This window comes from Pan troglodytes, chromosome 21 (genome assembly GCF_028858775.2).
Source record: "Pan troglodytes isolate AG18354 chromosome 21, NHGRI_mPanTro3-v2.0_pri, whole genome shotgun sequence".
Lineage (NCBI taxonomy): Eukaryota > Metazoa > Chordata > Mammalia > Primates > Hominidae > Pan > Pan troglodytes.
The window spans coordinates 30,013,272-30,033,834 of NC_072419.2; the positions used below are offsets into that span (position 1 = coordinate 30,013,272).

The window sequence follows — 20,563 nt, forward strand, 5'->3', positions numbered from 1 at the left end:
GTGGGCTTGAGACCTCCACCCCGGTCTTATCAGGGCTGGGCCAGGGCCAGAGGAGGTGACCCTGAAAATGTGCGGGCATGTGTGTTGCATGCATGCCTATGGGTCCAAGGCTATGTGACCTTCTGCTGGCCTTCTGTTTGGAGATAATGTGAGGAACACTGTGGGGGAGTGGGGAGAGGCACTGGACAGAGGAACCAGTCAAAGGGAGGCTAAGCAACTCAGGGCCTCTGTTGGGCAGTGCTGCGTGGGGTCGGAGCTGGGAAGGATGTCACCAGCGGCAGTGGCCACCTCCCCCTCCACCGAGCGCTCCCGGCCTCCAGTGACAACTCTGGAGACAGCCATGCAGTGGAAGGTGCCCCTGCTTGTGGGGCTCATCGTGCTGGGAACGCAAGTCTGCAGCTGCAAATTTGTAGACATCGACAAGAACTTGAAGGATTTCGCCAGTGCTGTGGAATATGCTGTGTTTCAGTTCAATGAGGACCAGGAGGATGAGTTTGCCTACAAGTTTCTGCAGGTCCACCGGAGCCAGCGTAAGGTGAGCAGCTGCTGTCTCTCCCCGTGAACCCTGCATTCCCTGGCGCCAGGCCAGGGCTGGGTGGATCCTTGGTCTGCAGGAAAGAGCAATGGCATTCCAAATTCTGAAAATATGCATATAATTTAAATATAAGGTATCATTAGGAGAGCTACAGCTTTCTATTTTGCTTCCTTAATGAGGGTAGCCCCTGCAAACAGGGCATGGGTGTGAGCGTGTTGGCTTGTGTTGGGCATGAGTGTGTGTGTTGGTGTGTGTCAGGTCATAGATGTGAGTGTGTAGTTGGTGTGTTGGGGCATGAGAGTGTGTTTGTGTTGGTGTATTGGGGCATGAGTGTGTGTGTAACTGTGTAGTAGGTGTTTGTGGGCATGAGCATGTGAGCGTGTTGGTGTCAGAGTGTGGGTATCTGTGTTGATGTGTGTTGGGGCATGAGTGTGTGTGCTGTTTTGGGGCATGAGTGTGTGTGTGTTGGTATGTGTTGGGGCATGAGTGTGTGTGTATTGGGGCATAAGTGTGTGTGAGTGTGTTATTGGTGTGTGTTGGGGCATGAGTGTGTTGGGGCATGAGTGTGTGTGTGCTATTGGTATGTGTTGGGGCATGAGTGTGTGTGAGTGTGCTGTTGGTGTGTGTTGGGGCATGAGTGTGTTGGGGCATGAGTGTGTGTGAGTGTGTTGTTGGTGTGTGTTGGAGCATGAGTGTGTGTGTGTGTTGGGGCAGGAGTGCATGTGTGTTGTCTGTTGGGACATGAGTGTGTGTGTGTTGGTGTGTGTTGGGGCATGAGTGTGTGTGTTGGGGCATGACTGTGAGTGAGTATGTTGGGGCATGAGTGTGAGTGTTCTGGGGCATGAGTGTGTGTGTATTGTGTGTTGTGGCATGAGCGTGTTGTTGGTGCATGTTGGGGCATGAGTGTGTGTGAGTGTGTTGATGTGTTGGAGCATGAGTATGTGAGTGTGTAGGGGCATGAGTGGGTATCATTGTCACCTGCATGGATTGCTATCCCCAAGGGATGTCTGCTTCCTCAACAACTTTCAGGAGAGATGTGAGCTTCAGCCTGGGAAGATTTCCTGGTTGGATTTGATTTCTCTCTCTCTCTGGGTGCTTCCTGAGTTTCATGAACCTCTATTTACAGAAATGACCATAACTTTTAACAACTTTTTGTAGCACCCTAATAAACATACTGAATAGCAACCTTAATATTTACTTCAATTAATATTCTCAAGTACATTCGTGTGGTCCTCACTCACATAAAGGACACAACATTGCAGTCCCCAGGATTCCCCACCCCAGGTAACCGTCTAGATCTATCTCCCAAGGGATAGTCCCATTCTGAGTACACTGCCTGCACTGCTGTGTAGGAGTCAATCATGTGATGGTCCACACCCTGTGTATTCATTGCCCTGTCAATGTGACTGCCAGGTATTAGATGTCAAGTAGAGTACTACAGGAAAGACTCTAGTGCATGCTTTAGGTATAGTGAATGGATATCTGTTTTTGAAAAAAAAAAATGGAAAATTAAGAGAAAAATTTGAAACAAAAAACTTGAAATAAAAAATAAGAGAGAAGAAAGATTGCACAGGATATGTATATCTTTATTTGCATGAATATTAACATTCACCTCTTCTGGCAGCTTTTCTGTTTGATTCTCTTTGTTTTTCTCATTCCAATTTCTTCTTGACAGAGACTGACGTGGATATATTTAATGGACTTGGAGATGGGGCGTACAGTTTGTAAGAAACGTGATGAAGACATTGACAATTGCCCATTGCAAGAAGGCACAGAAGAGAAAATGGTTTGAGAATAAAATGAACCCAAATCATGAATCTCTCAGGAATAAGAAATAATGTCAAGGCAGGCCTTTGGGAGGAGGCTTAGGAAAGGAATCCGGGGTGATCCTGGGGCAGAATGAGCATTCCTGGCCCTCTCCCACCTGGTGTCAGGGCTCTGTTAGTGAAGGCAGAAGGCAGGCATTTATTTGATAGACAGAGCTTGGCCCTCAATGCCAGGGACAGCCCTCTGCCTACAGCCCAGCTGGCTGGACACAGGCACCTGCAGATGCCGCAAGGCCTATGTCTCTGGATGGAGCCCTCACTCTGGGTCCCAGGTGTATCTTCCTGAGACCCTCAAGATCCAGGTAGACGGTGTTCTCCCTGTGGTCCTCACTCTTCTTTTGCTCATGTTCTTGGGGATTGGAGGACTCTCTAGTTTCTCTGGTCACCCAACCTGTCCCTCTAGTTCCTGTGTGGTAAGGATGTGTTCCGGTCAGTCTGAGTTCTGACACCATCCTTCCACGACCCATGCATGATCCATGGGATCTTGGAGTTTGAGAATGCCCTGAATTAGAGTTACAGGATCAGTGGGGCTGATCTCACCCTCCCACCCCCAGCCTCATGGGCAGCCTCCCTTTGAGGTAGGTTTGCAGCTGCTGTTCAGTTGGTGGGTGACCGGCAGGGCCATCCCTTTGGTAAGCCCATGGTCTCCCCCAGAACACACAGGGTGGGGGCAGCTCATCCACCCTCATGTGCTCTGTGGAGGCTGTGAGTGGACAGGATGCTTCAGGGGTCAGATGATGGCCCAACCAGGCATCCCTTCAGAAATCCTCAGGCTCAGGTGGGAGGATTAAACCACCTGTGCCCCTTGTCCTGGTAGAGCCTTAGACATTTCAAGCCCGGTTCCTGGGTGACTGCTTTTGCTTTTTATTGATTTATTTTTGTAGTTTTAATACATCTTGACTCCCTATTGCATGCTAGATGCTCTCAATGCTTGCATTTTCTAATTCGAGTCTTACAATTTTTTTTTTCAGGTGCGCTGCACTTTTATAGTAGATGTTCGAGCTTGGTTTTCCCAGTTCAGCCTCCTGAACAGCACCTGTGTGGAGAGAAGCTGGTGACAGAGCCCATGGTTTTTTGCAGCAGAAGTCCCCTCTTCCTCTATAGTGTGGCAGTCTGTAGTCCTAGATCTGTGCATCCCGGCAGAATTAAAGGCATTTCAAAGCACTTTCTGTGTCCCTGAGCAGTTTTCACTCTCCTATATTGTTTATAAGCCATTGATAAGCAATGGCGAATTTATTATCATCATTATTACTTTGGTTGCAGGTGCAGAGTATTAAATAAATCAAACTCCCTGGTTGATTTGAGGGAGTTCCTGTATGGTTCCCACCAGTTGGTTTGTGTGCTCATTAGTCCGTCCATTAATTCTTGTATTCCCTCCCTCCCTCCCTTCCTCCCTCCCTCCCTCCCTAACTTCCCTTCCCTCCCTCACTTCCTTCCTTCCTTCCTTCCTTCCTTCTTTCCTTCTCCAGTTTCTCTATGTTCTCATCCATCTACTCAAAAGAATGCAGAACATTTTGTTAGCCACATGTGTCCCCTCTGTTTCCATCTCAGGGACAGGCTCACTGTGTGTGGCCCTTCAGCAGAGGGTCCAGGCCCAGACCCAGGGGTCAGAGGAGGTCACTGAAGCTGACAGGAGGCTCTGCCCTCTGTGGACACCGAGGGCTGCATGAATCACAACGATGTCCTCTCCAGAGCTCAGATGTCTTCTCCAGGGCTCAGAAGATGGCAGTTCCAGTCTGCACGTCCACACCTGCTCCTGATGCCTGTGTTACCTATCTGGGATCCAGCCAGGGCTTCATAGCTGCCAGCATCACTCACTGCCCCTGGGAGAAGCACTGTGGTGACAGACACCCATCCTGACAAGCAGTCCTCTCTGCCGGGGTCTTGGTGGGGGATCAGCCTTGGAGGGGCAGAGAGATGAGGGGATGGTGTGGTGGGGGGACATGCGTTGGGCAAAGAGACAGTGCAACAGTTTCTCGAGGAGTCTTCCTGAACAGAAGGGCTAGGGAGTCTTTACTCCTCCATCCTTGGTTTGGGGGATGATTTGAATATTTCTCGGTAAGAAGTCTGCCTTTTTCCTGGATAGCTCATTCCCATGAATTTGCCATAGGGCTTATGGGACAGAATTTTCAGAAACAGCTTTGGGTAGCTCCATCTGTCATGGCAAAAAGATGTGGCAGCTTTGGTCCTTCGGCCAACTTCTGTGCAGGATTTGTGTGCAACATCCCTCCATAATTTGATAGGGCATATTTATATTACCAAGGGGATGTCTGCATGGTTAGCAAAACCAATCTGTTGCTGGCCCTTGGCTTTGAGAGCACTCAGGCTGGGAGGGGTGGAGCCCTTGTTTATGGACCCCATGCCTACTGTTCCGGACAAGCACAGCCACACCCTCCCTGAGCTCTGGTCAGCATTGCTTGCTGATGGAAGCACCTTTACCTTCAATTCTAAGTTCACAAGGAAGGCCTGGCATCCTGCTCTTTTTCACAATAAGCCAGTTGTTTTCTACCTTGATCCACACAAAATCCCACTGGTTTCATTTTATATTTCTCTTAGGGACCAAGCATTACCCCTATCTGTATTGCAACAGAAAATTTGGGCCTAAATCATAAATACATGGAGTCCTCAGGTGTTCGGTGCTTGGGGCTATGGCTGTGAAGTGGTTCTTTAAGGTACTCCAATATTTTAGAAATTGTGTTTACTGCAGTTGGGTGTTTTGTCCATGGCCTGTGTTCTTTAGTTCCGGCTCTCATAGAAATTGAAAACATGGCCCTATTGCGGATTTCATTGTTGATGGTGCCCAGTGGTCATGAGCTATGCAAGCAGCTTTGGTAGGGTTAGTAAATTTTGTGCCTGCCACTTTTGTTAGTAATATGATGACCTCAAACCAGTAGAGCTTTGAATAATGTGTCAATATCCAAGATCAGCCAGAATCCACGAGTCCATCTTGTTTCCTGGAGAAACCTCTCTGGATTTGGCTCAGTCATTAAGTGGCCTGAATAAGTAGGAAGTAAACATATTGAAAGTTATAGTACACAAAATTGACATATATTTTTAAATTCTAGATCTATGTCAAACCCCGAATATTTTCTACATCTTATTGAGTGACCTGTTTTGAAGGAGCAGGGCTCTTTGGAATGCATTTGCTGAGACCCCTCCTAAAATTAGGACTTAATTAAAATCTCAGCATTGGAGTGAGGGAGGCTGAAGAGAAATATGTGTCACCGAAATCATCTCCTTTAACCCTCACCACAGCCCCCTCCCCATCTTCATATTAGGACATTGAGCTACTTTTGTGGTTAATTACTGGGATTTTCTGAAATTGACCTCAGGGCCAAACGAGTCCACTACCCATATCACCAACTGCCCTTCTAACTCTTGAGTTTCCAACCCCACAGATCCACGGGCATTCAGTAAAGAACAAACCAAAGGCTTAGGAACACTTGCAACTGCCACTTATCTCCTTTGTCTGATGTTTCCCAAATACTATTTTTTTCAAAAGAAAATCACCCACTACAAAAGCTGCTATTGTTTATTTCCTTTCTCCTGTCAGCCCAGGAATGCAATCAGCAGATCAAAGTAAACAATCTGTCTGTCATCAAAACCCCTTGTCTGGTCTCCAGCCATACCATACTCATCTTTTGCCCCACTTGCTCTCTGAGCTCCACAGACCCTGAATGGCCTCCTCCCATTCCTCTTCCAGCCTCCTGGTTGCACCCCGCTTGAAGAGTTCTGCTGCTTTTTAAATGATGATACCTATTATCTCTGCAATGGTCTATATTTTACACAGACATGTCCCCTGCTTACATCCTGTGCATGGCAGACAGAAAAATCTAAAATGCCATCTAAATCATACATAACCTCAAATTAGTTTTATATTTTAAAAATACAGTCTGTAATTGATTGGAGATGTGAAAAAAACCTGGCTCTTCACAACAGATTTTGAGAAACACAGGACTTTCTATTGGCCATGAAGTTTATCTTCACACTGATTTTCTGTTCTACATATTAATTCAGACATGGGCAATGTCTTCGTCTATACTGTCATTTATCTATTGACTTCTTATGTCTTCCGTGGGTCAGAAATCCTTAATTTTATAATTTTTAATGTGGGGTGTGGCATTTTATACTAAACATTTTTAGAGTACTCTTCAAGTCTTTTCCTCTCTGCTTATTTTTTGGCTTCTTGATCTATCAATTTTTGGCTTTAGAACTGTCAAATAAAATGTTGGTCACACCTTTTTTTTCTGCAGTTCTCTTATTTTTTTGCTAGATATGTGTTAGACTGCAATGATGGTATATAAATGTTTTGATGACTGTATTTTCTTGTCCTATTTTTTCCTTTGTTTATTTTTGTTCCTATATTAGTTATCTATGCTATGTAACAAATATCCACAAACTTAGAAGGTTAAAACATCTATTTGTTATCTGAGTTTCTCAATTTGTGTGAGTCAGACTTATATGGGTCCTATAATCAGGATCTCATAATGCTGAAATCAAGTTGTCAGTCAAGACTGGGGACTCATCTGAGGCTTGGGGTCCTCCTCCAAGCTCATATGCATTTATTTTAGGACTCTCAATTCTATTCCACTGATCTCTATATATATCCTTATGTTGGTACTATAGCGTTTTGAAGACTGTAGCTTTATAGTAAGTTTTGAGATTGGGAAGTATAAGTCTCCCAACTTTGTTCTTTTTCAAGATTGTTTTTCATAGTCTAGGTTTCCTGCATTTACATGGGTGAATGGGTCCATGGAGTTCCCCACTCTGACATTCCAAAAGTATAACTCTTTTCTAGATTCTCCTTTAAAGACTCACTGGTTAGGTAAGGTCCATGCAGGGAAATATGCCTTTATATTATCTCAGCGCGATGGACTGGAGACTTTAATTACGTCTACAAAATAGTGTCACCTTTGCCATATAACCTAACCTAATCCCAGCAATGATATTCCATTGTATTTCTATGTCCTACCCACAATCAAGGGGAGGAGATTATACAGAGTTGTTGTTGTTTTAAGATTTCTGTCTACCACAGTTTCTTTTTACTTTATTTTTTGCATTAAGTTCTATTTTGTAATATATTAAGATTGAAAGTCTAATTTTTTTGCTTCAAATTTGCCTAAACATTTTCCCAACCTTTTTAATAAAAATATTTTGGGCATCTTTTCATTTTGAGAGTCTTTTATAGACACTATGCTGTGGGTCTTTTTCAAAAATTCAATCTGTGAGTTTCAATATTTTATTTACTGAGGTATTTTTATTACCGTTATGCTAGATATCTTCTCTGTTATTTTCAAACCTTTCTGTTTACTGTATTTTCTCATTTTGTGTTTGTACACCCTCCTAGTGATGTGCCTTTGGACGGATAAGCTGAAGTTTCTTCTGCTTATTCGACTCTGCTTTTGTTCCTGTGGTTACTGCTCACTTAGCTTCAGGGCCATTTTCATGCTCATATCCCCTGTGGCCTCCAGTTCCTGTCAAGATGGTGAACTAGCACGGGCTGCTGGCTTCTTTCTGAAATCAATGCTAGAGAGACTATAGAAATGAGAAGGAAACTTAAATTCTAGTGACCATCAAAGAATAACAAAACAAAAGCTACGTGAGACTCCTGAGTGACTAGCGGCTACAGGTTGGCTCTTGTTTTGAAGCAATTTTTCACCGTAGAAACTGGCAGCAAATTCTAAGACTTCAGGTACCAGGGCCCCAGGGAAAGAACAGGACAGTGCAAGATTTCTTTCAGTAACAGGAGTTGATGACAACCAGTGGGGTCAAAAATCTACTTTCAGGGAGTTACATAGCCCATCCCAAATCTCCTGGTATGGTGGTATGAAGGGTTGAGACTATTTGAATGTTGAGGAGGGGAGTATTTTGCATGTAGAGCTTTCAGGTGTGATTGAGGATCTTGGAATGGAGAGATTATCCTGGATTATCTGGGCAGGCCCAATGTAACACACAGCTCCTTATAAGAGAGAAGCAGGAGGGTCAGAATCAGGGTCAGAGATAGAGATGTGATGGTAGAAGCAGCAGAGAGTGAGAGAGGGAGAGCAAGTGAGAGAAGTTTGAGGATACTCCACACCTGGCTTTGAATATAGAGGAAGGGACTGTGTTTGTCAAGGTTCTCCAGAGAAAGAGAAGCAATAGCATATTTATATATTTATTGCAGGCCCTTGCTCACACAATTACAGAGGCTGAGAAGTTCCATGACCAACCACCTGCAAGCTGGTGAAGCAGAAACACTGGTGGTGTAATTCAGACCGAGTCCGAAAACCTTCTTTCTGGAATCATTGCTAGAGACACGACCGAAGTTGCTGGTGGTGTCTGAGCCTGAAGGCCTAAGAACCAAGAGCTCTGATGTTTGACGACAAGAGAAGATGATGTCCCAGCCCAAACAGGGAGAATGTGTTGGCCTTTCCTTCACCTTTTTGGTTTATTCTGGCCCTTAATGGATTGAATGATGCCCATCCACACTGGTGAGGGCAGATCTTTTTTTGCTCTGTCACCTATTCAAATGTTAATGTCTTGCAGAAATGTCCTTACAGACATACCCTCACAGAAATAATGTTTTACCAGCTACCTGGACATTCCTCAGCCCAGTCAAATTGGCACATAATATTAACCATCAGAGACCATGAGCTGAGAAATTTAGTCAGCCTCTAGAAACTGGAGGGGGAAGGAAATGCACTTTCCTTTAGAGCTTCCAAAAGAAATACAGCCCTGCCCATACCTTGATTTTAGCCCAGTGAAAGCCAGTATGGACTTCTGACCTGCAGAACTGTGAGATCACACATTTGTGCTTTTTGAAGCCACCAGATTTGTGGTAGTTTGTTACAGCAGCCACAGAAAATGAATGCAGGTAGATTCCAATTTTGGAAGACTGTCAAAATTGCTTTATTAAAAGCATTTTTTAAAGTTATTCTTTTTTTTAAATTTTTTAAACTTCATTTTATTTTGGGGGGTACATGTGAAAGTTTGTTACATAGGTAAACTTGTGTTATGGGGGTTTGTTGTACAGATTATTTAATCACCCAGACATTAAGCCCAGTGCCCAATAGTTATCTTTTCTGGTTCTTTCCTTCCTCTCACCCTCTACCCTCAAGTAGGCCCCAGTGTCTGTTGTTCCCTTCTTTGTCTTCATAAGTTCTTATCATTTAGCTCTCACTTATAAGTGGGAACATGCGGTATTTGGTTTTCTGTTTCTATGTTAGTTTGCTAAGAATAATAGCCTTCAGTTCCAACCATGTTCCCACAAAAGACATGATCTTGTTTTGTATTTTTTATGGCTGCATTGTATTCCATGGTGTATATGTACCACATTTTCTTTATCCAATCTGTCATTGATGGGCATTTAGGTTGAGACCATGTTTTTACCATTGTGAATAGTGCTGCAATGAACATTTGCATGCATGTGTCTTTATGATAGAATTATTTATATTACTTTGAGTATATACCCAGTAATGGGATAGCTGGGTCAAATGGTAGTTCTGCTTTTAGTTCCTTGAGGAATAGTCATATGCTTTCCACCATGGTTGAACTAATTTACACTCCTACCAACACTGTATAAGTGTTCCATTTTGTCCACAACCTCACCAGCATCGGTTATTTCTTGACTTTTTAGTAATAGCCATTCTAACTGGTGTGAGATTGTATCTCATTGTAGTTTTGATTTGCATTTCTCTAATGATTAGTGATATTGACCTTTTTTTCGTATGCTTGCTGGCCACATGTATGTCTTCTTTTGAACAGTGTCTGTTCATGTCCTTTGCCAACTTTTTTAATGGGGTCATTTGTTTTTCTCTTGTAAATTTAAACAAAGTTCTTTATAGATTCTGGATATTAGACCTTTGTCAGATGCATAGTTTGCACATATTTTCTCCCATTCTGTAGGTTGTCTGTTTACTCTGTTGATAGTTTCTTTTTACTGTGCAGAAGCTTTTTAGTTTAAACAGTACAATTTGTCAATTTCTGGCTTGTTGCAATTGCTTTTGGCATCTTCATCATGAAATCTTTGCCAAAGCCTATGTCCAGATGGTATTTTCTAGGTTATCTTCCAGGGTTTTTATAGTTGTAAGTTTTACACTTAAGTCCTTAATCCACCTTGAATTCATTTGTGTAAATGGTGGAAGGAAGGAGTACAGCTTCAATTTTCTGCATATGGCTAGCCAATTATCGTAGCACCATTTATTGAATAGGAAGTTCTTCCTCCATTGCTTGTTTTTGTCAGCTTTATCAAAGATCAGATGGTGGTAGGTGTATGGCTTTATTTCTGGGCTCTCTATTCTGCTGCATTGGTCTATGTGTCTGTTTTTGTACCAGTAGCATGCTGTTTTAGTTACTGTAGCCTTGTAATATGCTTTGAAGTCAGGTTGATTCTTCCAGGTTTGTTCTTCCCATTTAGCACTGCCTTGACTATTTGAGCTGAATTTTGGCTTCATGTAAGTTTTAAAATTGATTTTCTAATGCTGTGAAGAATGACATTGGTAATTTGATAGGAATAGCCCTGAATCTGTAAAGTGCTTTGGGCAGTATGGCCATTTTAACAATATTAATTCTTCCTATCAATGAGCATAGAATATTTTTCCATATGGTTGTGTCATCTCTGATTTCTTTGAGCAATGTTTTGTAATTCTCACTGTAGAGATCTTTAGCCTTTCTGGTTAGCTATATTCCTAGGTATTTTATTCTTTTTGTGGCAATTGTGAATGGGATTGCCTTTCTGATTTGGCTCTTGATTTGGCTATTGTTGGTGTATAGGAATGCCAGCGATTTTCGTAAGTTGATTTTGTGTCTTGAAACTTTGCTGAAGTTGTTTATCAGCTAAAGGAGCTTTTGGGCCAAGGCTATGGGGTTTTCTGCCTTTTGCAACAGCATGTTTAAACCTTGAGGACATTATGCTAAGTGAAATAAATCAGATGCAGAAAGACAAGTACTGCATGATCTCCCTCATATGTGGACTCTAATAAAAAGTCAAACTCATAGAAAGGGAGTAGAATGGTGATTACCAAGGGCTTGGGGGTGAGGAGAGAGGGAGATATTGGTCAACTGGTACAAACATTCAACTGTAAGAGGAATGAGTGCTGGAGACCTCATATGCAGCATGGTGACTGCAGTTAATAATAATGTATTGTATACTGGAAGTTCGCTAAGGGAGTAGATCACAGGTGTTCTCACCATTAAAAAAAAGGTAACTATATGAGGGGATGAATATGCTAATTTGCTTGATTGTGATAATCATTTTGCTATCTATCTGTCTAAGCATCACACGTGCACCCTCTATATAACTTTTTATTTGTTAATTATGCCTCAATAAAGCTGGAAGCAAACAGAAAACCCTGCAACTACTTCCCCCAAAAGACCATAGAAATCTCAAAATGAAAGAAAAATAAAAAGATGGAAATATTTGAAGAAATTATGGAGATATATTTTCTAAAATTAAAGGAAAACAAAAGACCTCAACTATAAAGTTTTGGTATAGATAAGCTGTGATATGTAAGAAACAGCCTCACAATTGATAGCATGCAGCAGTGAGGATTTACTCCTGCTTGAAAAGTGTGCAAAGTAACTGGAGCAGCTCTCTGAGTATGTTCAGAGAAAGCCCAAATCAAAAATTTCTAAGTAATATCAACATGATGATGGTGTGTGTGTGTGCATGTATGTGTGCATGTGAGTGTGCATGCTTGTGAAGGCCAAAGGAGCATAAAAGTGTTAAGGGTATACGATTTGGATCTTTTACCTAGTTAACAACCACCACCACATACTTCTCCAAAGTCTAAAACCTAGAAATACTGCTTTGGTTCAGTGAATGTGTGTGTAGCAGTCAGCTGTTGGCCCAGAAGTGCTGCATAACAAACCACCCCTATCCTGTAGCTAACCACAGTAGGCCTTCATTTTCAGGGACATAGGTCTACAGGCTGACTGCCCCTTGGCTTGTCCAGGAGGCTTGGCTTTGCTTCAGGGTGTCACAGCTGGCCTCACCAAGGGGAAGTCTGCTCTACATGCATCCTGGGGCCTTGATCAGGTGCTCCTAGACTCAGTGAGTCTCTATGAAAACATGGTTAACCCTGACTAATAATACAAATAGTACAAATCAAATAAATGGAACATAATCATCTATTCCATGAAGAAAGGCTAGGCTGAAGGCAAAGATATGAAGAAGCAGGGATTGTCACAGGTCAATACTTCTCTAATCAAACTGGGATCTGAATATCAGCAGAATTTGGATCACATGGGGAGCTAGTTAGAAATGCAGAATCTAGGCCTTGCCTCAGACCCACAAACTCAGCACCTACATTTTAACAAGAGTCCCAGGTGGTTCATGTGCACATTAATATCGGGAAGTGCAGATCCACTACACTGATTTTCAAACTTGGCTGCAGATTGGAACCCCTGGGGAACTTTAAAAACAGCTGGCTTCCTGGACCCTGTTCCAGAGATTCTGATTTTATCAGTTAGGTATGCCCTGGTGTTTTAAATCTCCGTCAGTACTTTTAACATGCAGCAGGATTTGAAAATCATGAATATATAATTAGTAAGTGACAAACATTTTGGCAATAAATAATAAATTTAAATTTGCGTAAAGCTTTGCATCAATTTTCCATCTAGTCTTTTATTTTACAAAAATACTTGTGTAACATCATGAAGATATTGGAAAGGGATTGTTCACTGCAATACTGTTTGTAACAGCTGAAAATGAGAAACTGAAGAATCTAGTCATAGAGAGAAAATTTAAATACAGCATAATGCATTTGTAGTCTGCAATGCTTTGCCACCTGCCTGACAGATTCCTGCCCCATATGTGTTTTCCGTACGTTGCCCTTGCTCATAGAACCCATTGATCTTTGCAGCCTAGGAAGAATGCTCGCCTCTCTGCCTCACCAGGAACTTTCTGGACACTGATTTGGGATTTTCACAGAAAAGCAGAAGCTTTGAGAGCTTAACAGGTGCATGCCCCCCTCCTCCCACTAAGGGCCAGGCCTGGGCATCAGAGTGGGCCACGTGACCCTTACCCTGGCAGGACAGGGCAGGGGGTTACTGTTGGCCCAAGCCAAGGGAGTTCAGAGGCCAGGCATTCAGGAAGCCAGAGTCATTGGCACAGGTGGGCAGAAGATGCCAGAGGGGCCCTGTATTAGTCAGGGTTCTTTTAAAGGGACAGAACTAATAGGATATATATGGTTGTGTATATATATAAAGTTAATACTTAATAAACTCCCTTTATATGTATATATAAATAATATATGTAAATAATATATATATAAATAATATGTATATAAAAGGGAGTTTATTAAGTATTAACTTACATGATCACAAGGGCCCACAATAGGCTGTCTGCCAAACTGAGGAGCAAGGGGAGCCAGTCTGAGAGTCCCAAAACTGAAGAACTTGGAGTCTGATGTTCGAGGGCAGGAGGCATCTAGCATGGGAGAGAGATGTAGACTAGGAGGCTAGGACCATCTCTCCTTTTCACGTTTTTCTGCCTGCTTTATATTCGATGGCAGCTGATTAGATTGTGCCCACCAGATTAAAGGTGGATCTGCCTTCCCCAGCCCACTGACTCAAATGTTAATCTCTTTTGGAAACACCCTCACAGACACACCCAGGATCAATACTTGGTGTCCTTCGATCAAATCAAGTTGACACTCAGTATTAACCATTGCAGGCCCCTGACTCTGAGGGCACAGCAGGAGGCATTTGCCTGCTCTCTGTGCCCCTGTGAGAGCTGTTTAGACCAAAGGCCCTAGGCTGGCAAGTGGGAGATGTCCTCACTGGGACAGGACACAGGTGCTGAATTACATCACAAAGCGTAACCTCCCTGCAGGGCGTGGACTCAGAGGGGCAAGAGAGACCGGAGACCAGAACCCACAGAGACCCTTGACTGGGCCACAGGCATGAACTAAGAGTGCTGAAGACCCAGGAGAACCACTGGTCAGGTCAGCTCCCAGCTCCACAGGGAGTAAAGGAGCTGCAGGTACAGCAGGCTGAAAGTCCACCAAGGGCTGAGGCCACAAGGCCTCTGGGGCAGCCACAGTTTTCATGATCACATCACACAGGACTGAGAAGCAGATAACAAGAGTGACACTCACAGGCGTAGGCATAGACACATCGGGGCCTAAGGGGAGAGGAACTCTCCCTAGGCACACAGATTGCTCTCAGGGTAAGGAGGGGAGGCTGGTAGAGAGACTCCTTAACTGGCATTCCTGGGTGGGTTTCCTTGGAGAAAGAGAGGACAAATCCCAAAGAGTGACCCTAATGGCCTGTCTTGAATCCAGCTGGGCTGACGCTAAGAGGAGGCAGTGTGTGGCTCGAAGATTCTTGAACCCACAGCAGCAGCTGCGGCCACCCCATCCTGCCCACAGCTCCAGCCCTGAGACCACGAGGAGACTCGACTTTGCCTCTTGCCCAAGGGACCATGCCCAGGTGCCGGTGGCTCTCCCTGATCCTCCTCACCATTCCCCTGGCCCTGGTGGCCAGGAAAGACCCAAAGAAGAATGAGACGGGGGTGCTGAGGAAATTAAAACCCGTCAATGCCTCAAATGCCAACGTGAAGCAGTGTCTGTGGTTTGCCATGCAAGAATACAACAAAGAGAGCGAGGACAAGTATGTCTTCCTGGTGGTCAAGACACTGCAAGCCCAGCTGCAGGTAAAGGTTTCTCTCCATATAGGTGGACATTTGCATATGGCGGCACAGTTGAAGCCAGACTGAAAGAGTGGGCATATGAGAAAAATATCAGTATGCAAAAATCCTAAATATGTGAATGCTTAAGAGCCTAGACACTTCCACAGCATCAATAAGGCAGTGAACACACAGAGCACTTTCTACAAACGCTTGCGCTTTTGTTCTAAGTCCTTCGCATAGATTAACTCATTTAAACCCCAAACTGCAAATCAAATGTTCATGTATTTGCTAAGGTTGGGAGACAGATAGAATGCTAGCCATGAGAAAAGATCTGATAAAGGTGAGTCCAGGTGAACCTGGACCCAACTAGCAGACACTCCTTCATCTCCTGCTGTAATCCTTTAATGCCAGATGAAAACAGATTTAAATGGACATCACAAGTAGCCTTGATTGCATTCAGTCACTAATGAGTTCAACAAATACTAATGTCCTGCTATAAACCTACTGCTGTTCTACTCACTAAAAACTCAGCAGAGAACAAGACAGGCAAACTCATGCCTGCATGGGTCCTCATGGACTGTGTGCTGAGCTGGTGGGAGGGGCTTTGGGTGGGGAAACCCCAGAGGATGGGAGGTTTCACAGGAATCTGAGGGACTGGGGCCTAATGTGGCTGAGGGGGCTGTCCCCTGGTCAGGCCTGTGTGAACCTGAGCATCTCAGGCCCAGGAGAGCTGATGGTTCTGAAGAGCCCACCTTTCACCTCTCAGTCCTCACTGAGCATGCAGCATGCCCTGGGCTTGGGGACAGGAAATGGAATGAGAAGGCCTTGCTTTCAAGGAGGTGACAAACTGGAGAGGAGCCTTTACTCAAGTGTCCAGCTCCAGGAGTCTATGGAGTCCTGACTGATCTTGTTGTACACAGGGCTCCAGGCAGTGGGCATCTTAGCCTTCCACTAAAGCTCTGTCTGGGGGTGAGGGAGGAAGGAAAGTGGAAAGGACGAGAGTAAGAGTAATTTTTTTTTTTTTTGCCAAAACTTTAAAAAAGTACAACTCTTTTGAATAAAATTGCATAATTGCTAACCAACAGGTCACAAATCTTCTGGAATACCTTATTGATGTAGAAATTGCCCGCAGCGATTGCAGAAAGCCTTTAAGCACTAATGAAATCTGCGCCATTCAAGAAAACTCCAAGCTGAAAAAGGTAGGTGATGAACCACTCGTCTGTGACGGCCTAGGCAGCTCTGAGCCCAAGAGAGAAAGCTGAGGCACACAGACCTTCTCTTTGAGGTCTGGGTGGCTCCCAGTGTTTAGCCCCAGATAGCCAACCCTGTGGCCTTTAGAGCAGAAGATCCAGGGCCACGGAACGTGGTGAAACCCTCTGAGCTTCTTTCTCATCCTTCATCCTACAGAAAGGATGTTGTCAAGACCACTCTTATCTCAAGGGCTGCATTGACTTCTGGCCTTTTGATGCAGGCACACTGGACAGCACATAATCACCAAAAGCCTGTCATCTTGGGTCCAGACAAGCCACCCACTATTGCTGGGCCCACGGTCACTCATCCCCATACAGACACAAAAGGAACTTCATTCATTCACTCATCCACTCATAGAAAATTACTGAGCACCAGGTGCTACGTGCTTTGCACCAGGTCTATTCTGGGTGCTGGAGATTAAGCAATGACTAAGCCAGAGGGTGGCCCCACCCTCCTGGGTTTACAGTTGATTTTTGCTGGGGTCAGTCCAGGTTTCCAGGAAGGTTGGGGCAAACCCAAAGACTCCCAACGAAAGGAGGACTTGGCCCAGGGGCTTTTGGCTTCAAGGCTGTATTTTTTAATCTCAGAGCAGCTCATAGGCCAGTACTTGGTCCCAGACAGATGAAGGCCTGAGCATTCTGCAGGTTTGCCCAACAGGTGCATCACTGTCCCTGTCTTTACATTGGTGGTTCTCCAATGTGAGCAGGCATCACAATCACTTGGAGATATTGACAAACCCTGATGACTGGGTTCCACCGGCAGAGTTTCCAATTCAGGAAATGGGGTCTAAGAATTTGCATTCTTAATGAGTTCCTGAGTGGTGCTACTGCTGCTGCTGCTGCTGGCCTTAGGATCATTTTGAGAACCACTGCTTTATGCACTGCCACAGCACAGGAAATTGCAGGTACATTTATGAACTGCCCTGCCATTATGTTTGATGAAAACTGCCTCTGTATGCTCAGATGAAACAAACCCTATCATTTCCAGCTCACAATAAATGACCCGTCAGGACAAACATTTCAGCAGTGAGCTTGTCCGAATGCTGTCTGATCTTTTATGCTTGTTTTATCTTTTACTGGTATTAGGAGTATGGTTGCTTTAAATTTATATTTTCTCCCGGGCTTTTAAGGATTGTAGAAAAGTTTTTGCTTTTGGCAGTTTGTAGAAAATATTAAAGTGCATTAAAGAAAATTGTTCTCAAGGAGCCCACTTGTGTCTAAGATTTCCATGATACGTCTCAGTTTTTAAGACATACATGTTCAAGCAGACATTTGTCAATAATAAAAACTTTCTCTTTTTCCAAGCAGATGCTTTTGGTTTCCCAAATTTGATGTAATTTGCCTATAAAGTCATCTTGATCCAGTACTTTTTATTGCATATTTTCAATACTCAGAAGGGACTAAACTTTCTTCTTTCTGACTTTGTCTGCCTCTTAACTCCTGGAAGTGCCCCAGTGATTTCAGTCTATTCGAGATGGCCTTTGCAGTTTGTCCAGGACCACTATCTCTCTGCCTACCCATCTATCTACCCATCCATCCATCCATTCATTAATCTGTCACATACACATAGGATATTTTATTTGTCATTTCAATGATATTTTGAAAGAAAAGCAGAGTTCTTTGGAAGAAAAGATATGTTAGGCCCTAGAATTTTCTAAATTGCTCTTGACTTGTTGTTAGAACAAAAGGGATGTTAAAAAGTTTATTTTAGATTCAGGGGTACACATGCAGGTTTGTTATACGTAAATTCGTGTCACAGGGGTTTGGTGTACAGATTATTTCATCACCCAGGTAATAAGAACAGTATCCGATATGGTATTTTTTTCTGATCCTCTCTCTCCCCCGCCCTCCATTCTCCAGGAGGCCCCAGTGTCTGTTGTTCCCTCTTTGTGTCTGTGTGTTCTCATTGTTTAGCTCTCACTTATCAGTGAGAACATGTGGTATTTGGTTTTCTGTTTCTGCATTAGTTTGCTTAGGATAATGGTCTGCAGCTCCATTCATACTACTGCAAAGGACATTATCTCATGTTTTATGGCTGTGTAGAATTCCATGGTGTACATGTACCACATTGTTTTTTTTATCTAGTCCACCATTGACAGGCATTTAGGCTGACTTGATGTCTTTGCTACTGTGAATAGTGCTGCAGTAAACATACATGTGCGTGTGTCTTCGTGGTAGAACAATTTACATTCCTTTGGGTGGGATTCCTGGGTTGAATGGTAATTGTGTTTTTAGTTCTTTGAGGAATCACCTCACTGCTTTTCACAATGGGTGCACTAATTTACACTCCCACCAGCAGTGTGTAAGCATTCCCTTTTGTCCACAACCTTGCCAATATTAAAATGGATTACTTAATCAATAAAATAACATACTTTAGTTAACAATTAGAATCATTTCATTTACATTGTATTAAAGGGAATTAAACATAATGTCAAGTTTATATCTGAACTTGCACCACAATGTTATGATTATTAACATTTCTTGTCTTCCTGTGGTTAAAATAGAACAGAGATCCCTCTGGGCAACTGCTGATGGCCATGAAGTCTGCAGCCTCTAGCTCTGCAGATTCCTGGGAGCTCACTCGAGAGTGGTGACCCATCTGTCAGCATACGCCTAAACTGACACTTAGCAACAGGACAATTGTTTTTCTTTTCTTTTCTTTTTTTTTTTTTTTTGGCACTCTACTAATTTTTGTTGTTGTCATCTTTTTCAGAAATTAAGCTGCAGCTTTTTGGTAGGAGCACTTCCCTGGAATGGCGAATTCACTGTGATGGAGAAAAAGTGTGAAGATGCTTAATGGTGTTTTGAGGCATCCCTCCAACCTCTGTGACTACTTTATCCATGAAAATAAAGCAATGGCAGGTGGGAGGCTCTTCCCAATGTGCTTTCTTCATGCATGCCTCTCTGCTTGGTGTTTTGTTTTTTAGTTGCATATATGTGGGGACAGAAGATGGGCATGTCCAGGTCCTCTTTGCTGGCACCGAACACAGCCACGCACCTTTGCTCAGCTTGATGATCTACCCATCACCAAGTACAAAGGTTAGGGTGAGGTCTGATTCCATTCCCTACAGCAAATCAGAGTATTGAGATAAATTCAGCCAGATATCAGGTGAAATTCACCCCCCATATTTCACATAGGTTCTTTTCTATTTTCCCTAAGTGTCAGCCAGTCTGAGAAATAAAGGGACAGAGTATAAAGGGAAAAATTTTAAAGCTGGGTGTCCGGGGGAGACATCACATGTCGGCAGGTTCCATGATGCCCCCTGAGTCTTAAAACCAGCAAGTGTTTATTAGTGATTTTCAAAAGGTGAGGGAGTGTACAAATAGGGTGGGGGTCACAGAGATCACATGCTTCACAAGGTAATAAGATATCACAAAGCAAATGGAGGCAGGGCAAGATCACAGGACTACAGGACTGGGGTGAAATTAAAATTGCTAATGAAGTTTCAGGCACACATTGTCATTGATAACATCTTATCAGGAGACAGGGTTTGAGAGCAGACAACTGGTCTGACCAAACTTTATTAGGTGGGAATTTCCTCGTCCTAATAAGCCTGGGAGCACTACGGGAGACTGGGGCTTATTTCATCCCTACAGCTTCAACCATAAAAGATGGCCGCCCCCCAAAGCAGCCATTTTAGAGGCCTACCCTCAGGGACGCATTCTCTTTCTCAGGGATGTTCCTTGCTGAGAAAAAGAATTCAGTGATATTTCTCCCATTTGCTTTTGAAAGAAGAGAAATATGTCTCTGTTCTGCCCAGCTCACAGGTGGTCAGAGTTTAAGGTTATCTCTCTTGTTCCCTGAACATTGCTGTTATCCTGTTCTTTTTTCAAGGTGCCCAGATTTCATATTGTTCAAACACACATGCTCTACAAACAATTTGTGCAGTTAACGCAATCATCACAGGATCCTGAGGCAACATACATCCTCCTCAGCTTACGAAAATGACAGGATTAAGAGATTAAAGTAAAGACAGGCATAGGAAATCACAAGAGTATTGACTGGGGAAGTGATCAGTGTCCATGAAATCTTCACAATTTATGTTCAGAGACTGCAGTAAAGACAGGCGTAAGAAATTATAACAGTATTAATTTGGGGAACTAATAAAAGTCCATGAAATCTTCACAATTTATGTTCTTCTGCCATGGCTTCAGCCGGTCCCTCCGTTCGGGGTTCCTGACTTCCTGCAACACAGAGGAGGAATGAATCCCTTTGGCTTGGGTAACAATCCCTTACAGAGGTCTGAACCCACTGGGTGCTAACTCAGCAGGTTCCATCTGGATGCTTCCTTTGGCCTGAGGCTCTTCCTGTCTAAGAGTCCTGAATGGACAGGTCATTTGG

The 20,563-nt window shown here is 43.6% G+C and overlaps 2 protein-coding genes and 1 long non-coding RNA gene across 5 annotated transcripts in view; 2 read left to right on the forward strand and 1 right to left on the reverse strand.

The window, feature by feature from the left end:
* The first annotated feature begins 203 nt into the window (after positions 1-203).
* Positions 204-3,525, forward strand: LOC458140 (cystatin-12-like). Its single transcript, XM_009436923.3, has 3 exons — positions 204-535; positions 2,211-2,321; positions 3,333-3,525. The coding sequence occupies exons 1-3, from the start codon at positions 266-268 to the stop codon at positions 3,417-3,419; spliced, it is 468 nt and encodes a 155-aa protein (XP_009435198.1). The 5' UTR covers positions 204-265; the 3' UTR covers positions 3,420-3,525.
* A 68-nt stretch (positions 3,526-3,593) lies between these two features.
* Positions 3,594-20,563, reverse strand: part of LOC134809196 (uncharacterized) — a 38,570-nt gene continuing 21,600 nt past the window's right edge. Inside the window, exon 4 of the long non-coding RNA XR_010154301.1 lies at positions 3,594-5,356. This is a non-coding gene — a long non-coding RNA (uncharacterized LOC134809196). The remainder of the gene's footprint in view (positions 5,357-20,563) is intronic.
* On the forward strand, positions 14,174-19,087 carry CST8 (cystatin 8). Of its 3 annotated transcripts, none has more exons than XR_010154300.1 (4): positions 14,174-14,509; positions 14,625-14,995; positions 16,057-17,126; positions 18,726-19,087. XR_010154300.1 is itself a non-coding variant. In XM_009436924.5 (4 exons), exons 2-4 carry the CDS (start codon positions 14,765-14,767, stop codon positions 19,016-19,018), a joined length of 429 nt encoding a protein of 142 aa, XP_009435199.1. In that variant the 5' UTR covers positions 14,174-14,509; positions 14,625-14,764; the 3' UTR covers positions 19,019-19,087. The 3 variants fall into 3 exon arrangements, 2 of the variants coding, with proteins under 2 accessions (XP_009435199.1, XP_009435200.1); XM_009436924.5 differs by having other exon boundaries at positions 16,057-16,170; positions 18,935-19,087; XM_009436925.5 differs by having other exon boundaries at positions 14,210-14,323; positions 16,057-16,170; positions 18,935-19,087.